The following is a 7,684-nucleotide window of genomic DNA, read 5'->3' on the forward strand; positions in this document are numbered from 1 at the left end:
AACAGATTGTAACTCTAGTAGCTTGTTTCAAACATAAGCAGGAGCTGCTGTGGTACTCGGTCACGGACTACACCTGGAATGGTCTGTGGACTGAAGGCAAGGACAGATGCTTTGCCATTGCCACTTAGATATGTTTGTGGCTTCTTGTCTCCAGCCATAACACACTTCTACTTCCTATATTTTATTGGCTCTTGATGACTTTCCTTTAGATTGCTGAACCAGCTATACTGAAACAAATTTTTAAGTGGAGTATCTATATATTTAGGTATGGGGTTTGTTTTAGTGGTTTGGTTTTTTTTCTGATAGTCAGTTTGAAAATCTCTCTGTGTGTACAGTGAGTTTAAAATATTCATTTCTACTAATTTTCACGCTTGGTATTTAGCAGCCTGAAAGAGAGTTGATTTGTTCTGGTTTTTCATTTTTTTCCAGGCATTTGGAAGCAACCTGCCAGACATGGCACGACCTAGTGCCCAGCACAACATGGGCCTTCAACATCATCCTGTTCATTAGAGAGAAGTGTCTGAACTCACTAAGCAAGTGTTGGTTGGCGGCTGAGGTTGAAAAGACAACACAGCATCCTAATGCCATAAGGAGAGGAACTGTCTGAAGGCAGGAAGCACTTGTACACTGCACTGGTCAGCTGTCTTTCACCAAACAGCGGCACCAAAGCACCACGAAGCCTGAAAGGAGGCCAGCTCTCTTCCTAGGCACCAAATCTTATACTCCATCAAAATCTTACCAAAGGTCTTGGATGTGGAGGTGCAGGAGCAATGGAAGGTGGGTACTGAACATCAGGCTGCCCAAAAGGCAGAAGCCACAGCAGGAGCTTTAGACATGTTTTTGGTAATGGAGAAAAAGTTCAACCTGTTGGGCAATGACTGTCCTTCTCCTTCTGAAGGAGACAGCTTGTGTAGCCTCTGCCCCTCGGACTCTGAGCGTGAGCTAAAAACACGCTACGGGTTTGTGCTTACAGCTCTGGAGGGCTAAATCCAGCTGATCAGTGTAACTGGAAACATGTTCCACTTTGGATATTATTCACATCAGCTAGTACCACATAACAAAATGTTACTCCTCTGGTTCACATCGGTGCAAGCGGAGCAGAACATTAGGAAACCTCTAAAGACAATGAGAAAATAACAGGAGAATAAAAAACATTTCTCAAACTGATTGTACAAACAAGTTTCATTGTTAAATGAAAATAAAAAATATAATAAGCGACAGGGTTCCCAGATTCAAATGCTGTCATATTTTAAGTTCACTACTGGAGAACTTCTGATTCTTTCACTTTAGTTCGGCACAGCCTGAAGGACTTGGCTTTTTCATAACTCAAGGCACAGCACCAAAATGCAGCCCTCAGCCTGACATCCAGTCAGGGTCACTCTGTGGATTAATCAGGATGCCTGATTCTCAGAGATTTTGTGCACATTGGCTGATCATCTGATTACAGCAGTGCTATAAATGGATAAGACTATCCATCATGTAGCTTTCCAGACAGTACATGATGTATTCTACCTCAGGAAAATTAGTGTGCTTATTATTTGGCAGTTTGGATTCCACTTGCATGCAGAAGAGACCTTTGTGCTCTGGAATTATTTGAAAAGTTTGTCGCATTCAGAAAGCATCTTGTTTTACTGTCATGGTGAAGTTCAAGCACATGACCATATTATTCTCAGAACCGTCAAAGAATGCTTGTAGAATAACGTTATAATTGCCCTAAATGCAAACATGACAAAAACAGAAAATTAGTGCATAATGCTGCCCGCTCTTGTCCGAGTAGCTATTTGGAATGGTTCTGGTCATTTCTGTTAAGATGTAAAGAGAAAGACTCCCATCAGGAACTGTTACCATAGGTATACTCAGATATATGTGTACACACAAAAACAATATTATTCAACTTTCTTCTCATGACCAGGGTATTAAGGACCAGAAGCAGGCTGCGGTCCAGCTTGCATTTGTCAAGGTCCTCTCTCAACCCAATGAGTATTTTGCTCCCGATGTTGCCTGCTCCCCCTTTCAGAGCCATTCTCTTGAGTAACGTTTCTGACTCCACAAATGAGAATTAACTGAGTTGATAAACCAGGCTGTGCTCTGTAGCAATGGGCTTTTTTGTCCCTACTGTGAGGCAGTAACCTTATTAGCCCGTATAGCTTGCAACCAGCAAGGATTCACTCCTATCAACACTTCTGTTTTCTGCTTCCTGCCACCTTCTTGCCCCAATACCCATATGCAAACCATACGTACTTGCAACAACAGCCTCTGTACTTTACAGTCAGTTGGGGAAATCCTCCGGGCTACATACTACACAGCTTCTGAGCAGCCTTGCAACAGAGTTTGTTGTACTGGACAGTCCATCTTTTTGTTTTCAGCTACAATCATATACTGGACGTTTAACTGTTATTCATCCTCAGTAGTGCTTACCAAAACCATCAACTTATAGTGAATATATGATGTGAATATATTTGCTGTTTTGTATAGTTTGGGTGAATATCTCTTTTCAGAAAATATGTACATGTAAGTATGTTATTTTACTATAGTTATTTCTTTATATAAAATGCTGAAAAGTACCTTTGGAAACTTTGTTCTTGCACCTTTAATGTCAAATTCTGTTGCAATTGTTTCTGTAAAGCAGAGATAATTAAAATATTAATGGTTACTTAATCATAAAGCCATCAATCAAACTTCCTAAATAGCATCAAAGCAATATGGCATATCTCTCAGCAGCACTGACAATGCCATTTGCTCTTCCAGTGATAAAGTCCTCACATGTTTCTTTCCCCAGACCTCTGCCTATTTGTTCTAAATTTTGTTAGAAAATAGAAATTAACCACAATGCTACTGCAACATCTCCTGCAGACCCATCCTACTGTGATAACTCAAATAATTTATCTTGTAATAACAATTCAGCTGAATCATAACTGAAGAGAGCTGATATTCACTTTTAAAGAAAGGAAAACATGGATTGCATATTTTTACATCCCTCCTGGTCTTTTTGACCTTTAGTCTGACATCTTGCCTGAATTCTCTGGATCTGAAATTGTGTCATGTTAATGTTAGTTAGCCTCTACAACAGGTTTGACTCTTGTCTAATAAAAAAAGCATTATACATGGGTGCAGAGAATGTCTTTACAAACCCATCCAGACATTTATCTAAATAAACTGCGTTCTGGATGTTAGCAGAGTTCCTAGCTCCTCTCCAGTTCTGTGTGCAGCCCAGTCAAATGTAGTCTTTCCACATCATTTCAGAGATGTTAACAAAATAAGTGTCATAAGGAGATGGGGGATACTAGTAACCCTAATTTATAGAGATGGGAACTGCAGTACAAGGATGTTGAAGTGTAGAATTCAAAAATTCTCTATTTTAGCAGGGTTCTGGCATGGGAGAACTGCCTGCTCTAAAGTCTGCTGCCTGCCAAGCAAGGTGAGTCTGTCTAGATCGTGGAGAGAAAAATCTATCTGCACAGGACAATCAATATTTTAAGAAATCTGCGTAGTGGTGAAAAAGGGCTGGCAGGTTAAGGCCCTGTTTTGGAGGGAACCTTCCAGGCAAGGGAAAGGCACCATATGTCTTCCACACTGACCTCCTTTCAGCTTTCCGCATACTGAGTATTCATCGTCAGCTCCAGTGCAAAGCACTTCTTTCCAGTGTAACGCTTCGGCACCGTCGAACCAGACGTGGAAGACGATCTTCAAAAAGGTGATGTCATTTCCTAGTTAAGACATTGCAGGGAAGAAGAAGGTATCTGGTGGTGACACGCTATTTAAATAAAAACTATTTTTCTCTGAAATATGTTTTTTTTTAAAGGCTCTCCCTTATACTAAAAAAAATAAATCTTGAAAACTACATTACTTCCAAAAAAACAAAGTTGGTTTTTAACAAAAAGCTTCATTCTTAAAAAATATTTGAGTGAGCAATTTCAAAATCAGCTTTAATTTCTTCTGCAAAGATAATAGTGTTCACTCAGCTCCGCAGCTAACACAGTAAATACTCTGATGAGAACTCTGAGAGATCCCACACCTGTAGCTTTAAGCAGGTGTTACAAACAAACCATTCTGAATGCCATCATAAAGCTATCTTTATCTTCTAGTGTGCTGCAAAAGCTTGTCTGGTTCTTCCAGCCAAACGCATGTGTACCTAAACCGTCTCAGGTTTGCATGTAGAGTGCCAGTCAGCGTGCAGAGCTCTGGTAACTGCTCAAACAAGTGAAACTCACACATTCTTATTTCCACAAATCACCATTTCTGTCCATCTCTATAGTTTATCTATTCCATTTTTAATCACAGCAACCGATCTCCTAAATAATTTGACATTTAGGATAAAGTGTTAGCTTTCTGCTTGTATTCAATTTTTTGCACTATAATTGCCTAGTCAAGAGGGACTCACCTGGAATCCAGGTAAGATAAGTCTTCCAAATGGATTTGTTCATGATGCTGCAAGGTGTCAGATTAAACGTGAAAGAATGAGCTGTAGAATCTACAGGATAAAAAAAGTATTTCACATTGTTAGTGTGAATAGGCTTCTTCAGGAAAATAATCAAAATATGCATATATATACCCTTACAATAAACACATACAATATAAAATTTTATTTAGTATAAGGTATGTACCATAAAATTCTCTAATATAATTATCCATAGTAAACATTAAAAATACTTTTTAAGAATATTTCTGATTCTTTATATACTTAGAAGGCAAAAATAGTATTGTATTTCTTTGAGACTAAGTAGTAGGAAAGTCAATTGTTGGGCTGATATTTTGCACACAAACACTTAAGAGGAGAAAGTACCTTTATTTCTCTTTTGAAGTTACACAAACTTTTTATTAGCGTTAAGCCAGCATGGTCCTCTGCTGAAAATAACCCTACTTACGTTAACCACAGAATCTATATAAAGTTGCTGACAACAGTTAAAAATGTTTTTAATGTGTCAGAATATTTTCCAGGATAACGTAAATGAGCCTTTGAGCAGATTTGCCTTGGGAGTGACCCACCTAGCACTGTACAACGCACAGGGTCAGATGCAGTATGATAAAGCATTGTACAGCCTGCATCTGTTCAAATTTACAGCCCATTAACTGATATTTTAATTTTTAAAAAGTCACACAGTGACAGCCTTTGGAAGGATTTCCAGACAGTATTTTTATTTTTATTTTTATTTTTATTTTTGGAAAGCAGTCTGTGCAATCCAGCTTGCTTCTGCCCTCCCCAGCATGCTGCCGCTGCTCAGGGTGGGTGGGAGTCAGGGTGGGATGGGTGCTCCTGGGGCCACCCCAGCCAAGCCCGGCGGGAGCAAACAGGATGGCAGGGTGATGTTCTGTGAGGGGTCCTGTCTTGTGCTTTGGGGATTAAAGCAAGTGGCGTGCAAAGGGAAACTGATTGGCTGTTGGTAACCAGCTTCTCATCTCAGATACAACTACGCACAGGAAATTACAACAGAAAAAAAAAGGCAAACAAAACTCCCTGTTGTCTCAAAGGTTTGGTTTGCAAGCTTAAGTGCTGCCACTTTCAGCCTTGTTAAATTTTTAACATGAGTACTAACGTAAAGCAAAGTACCCAAAATAAACATCCCCTCCCGCCAGCTATTTTACAGGTGATACAGAATAGTAATGCACACAGATTTTCAAAAGACGTGGGCCTTTCCTTGCGAAATATCTCCTCAAAAGCCCACCTTCTGGCCACTCAGTCCGCACAGGCACCCTGAGCCTTTCCAGCACAGACACCAGGGAGGTGCCATGTTGCTGCAGAAGCAACCCAAAACACCCAGTGAACTACACAGATCGAGCAGCCCGCGACACAGACACAGCAAGAAGGGACACGCTATGTTGTCCCAGAGCTTTACTGATCCCCTAGGCTGGTAGAATTATCACATTACCCCTTTTTTCCATATATTTAAAGCTTTTCATTGTAATACATTGGTTAATCAATGGGGATAAGTTATAGAACACAGTACTTGCAAAACAAGTTTAAAACCCTTATCTTTTATTTTTTCCTGAATCAAAACATGCCTGCTTTACTTGGGAGCAAATTTCTCTCTGAGCTGCCACAACCAGCATATTTACAACTATGCAGCATAACTCTTCTAAAAGGGTAATAATAACAGAAATATATTCCAGCTGAACTTCTTATTTTTCTGTATTTATCAAAGAAACAAATTCGAAAGAAAGTTCACATTTCCTCAGACTACAGTAATTATTATGCAAAAGCCAATAAGAAAAGAGTAAGCTATTTTTTACTTACCACAAAAAGTATATGACATTTCCAGATCTGATGATGTACAGAGAAATTCACTGACTCCAGGGGTGAATAAAATGAAAAAAAAAAGTCCAAACATAGTTACTTTTTTTTGTCTCAGTACTCAACGGAATAAAACTTTGTTTGGGGGAAAGAGGAACAAAAAATCAGCACAGTCATCCTCAGTCACATGTCTTCAGGGAATATTCGGTTATTTTGTCAACTGCTCTGCAATCTTAATTAATCCTACTGCAGCACTATCTGTTGCCATCACAATAAATTTTGTGAAGAAAAAGAATTTCTGCCTTTGTTGTTACATTTTCCTCACACAACGCAGCTAAAGCCACGAGTGAAAAATTAAAGAGAAAACTGTGAAATAGGGAAGTGAGAAGAAATTAAATCATGATTACCAGAAGCATGTAAAGGGCAAGTTCAGTTGACTCATCAGACGTTAACATTTGTTAAGGCATAATTCAAACACTCACAGAGATTCCTGTACATAATAAAGAAGACAAAAATCCACAAACAATGAAAACCAAGTCCACTCTTTTATTGATATGGTAGTCAATAACTCTCACAAGTTTTCAGAATGGATTTCTTACAAAGCTCACCATGCTTTCAGAACACATCGGCACTTTGGAAGGGTGTAAGTAGATGATGCATTTCCAAATGGAGGTAAGGATGGGAGCTGAATGCAGGCATCTGACATGTTACTGAGTAGAACCTCTGATGTCCTGCACTATCTCAGCTACCATCTTCAAAGTTGTATCTATCACAGCTACAATTCTTAGTGAAAACAATCTCAAAAATCCATAAAATTACAACTGATGAGTCCCATGTCTGCCTCCCAGCCTCCCTCTGTGACCTTCTCCCGTGCTCCTCCCCGCAGTCTCTGCCGGAGAAGCTGGGCTGCACAATTTTGTTCTGCCGGTGCAGTGCACAGCCATGGGTCCAGGTGGACGTCAAACATGAGACAAACAATAACAAAAGCTGTCAAATTTTGAGTGAGATGTTCCTATAAGAACACAGAATCTACCTGTCACAACTGGAAACAGGTTAGGAGCCCGGTTTTAACTTAGGACATTGAAAACAGTCTCGGCTGCGGATTTGGTACTCAAGTTTGAAACACTAAAACAAAAACTCTTAAAGCACTTTTGGTATTGGATATCCCCCCCATTTCTGTCTGTTAGTGCAATACACAAGGAATAACATATTTTTCCTGTATCTACCATATCAGTTCTGTGGACTAAACTGGGTCAGCTCTTACTGCGCAAACCCAGCTATATTGCTAGTCCCAGCTATGGAAACGGATTTTTAAAAGTCTAATACCTCATACAAGAGAGTACAACCACCATCTAACTGACAGGATAGGCAATTACTTTTTTTTTTAAGATAACAAAGTATGGAAAATTATTGAAGTTTTGGAAAATTACTTATGCAACTAAATTAAATTATTTT

General features: G+C 39.4%; 1 protein-coding gene across 1 annotated transcript; it reads right to left on the reverse strand.

The window, feature by feature from the left end:
* Window positions 1-1,611: 1,611 nt before the first annotated feature.
* On the reverse strand, window positions 1,612-6,326 carry LY96 (lymphocyte antigen 96). Its single transcript, XM_010081885.1, has 5 exons — window positions 6,233-6,326; window positions 4,382-4,471; window positions 3,579-3,707; window positions 2,566-2,618; window positions 1,612-1,713 (listed from the first exon to the last, which is right to left on the reverse strand). Exons 1-5 carry the CDS (start codon window positions 6,324-6,326, stop codon window positions 1,612-1,614), a joined length of 468 nt encoding a protein of 155 aa, XP_010080187.1.
* Between the last annotated feature and the right edge of the window lie 1,358 nt (window positions 6,327-7,684).

The sequence above is a fragment of the Pterocles gutturalis genome, unplaced genomic scaffold (assembly GCF_000699245.1).
Source record: "Pterocles gutturalis isolate BGI_N339 unplaced genomic scaffold, ASM69924v1 scaffold3499, whole genome shotgun sequence".
NCBI classification, from domain to species: domain Eukaryota; kingdom Metazoa; phylum Chordata; class Aves; order Pterocliformes; family Pteroclidae; genus Pterocles; species Pterocles gutturalis.

Coding starts and splice junctions, on each gene's coding strand:
- LY96 (XM_010081885.1), bottom strand. CDS start 6,326: ATGTTTGGACTTTTTTTTTTCATTTTATTCACCCCTGGAGTCAGTGAA. Junction 2,619..3,578: donor ATGCGGAAAGCTGAAAGGAG/GTCAGTGTGGAA, acceptor TCTGCTTTACAG/AAACAATTGCAACAGAATTT. Junction 1,714..2,565: donor CAAGAACAAAGTTTCCAAAG/GTACTTTTCAGC, acceptor GTTTGCATTTAG/GGCAATTATAACGTTATTCT.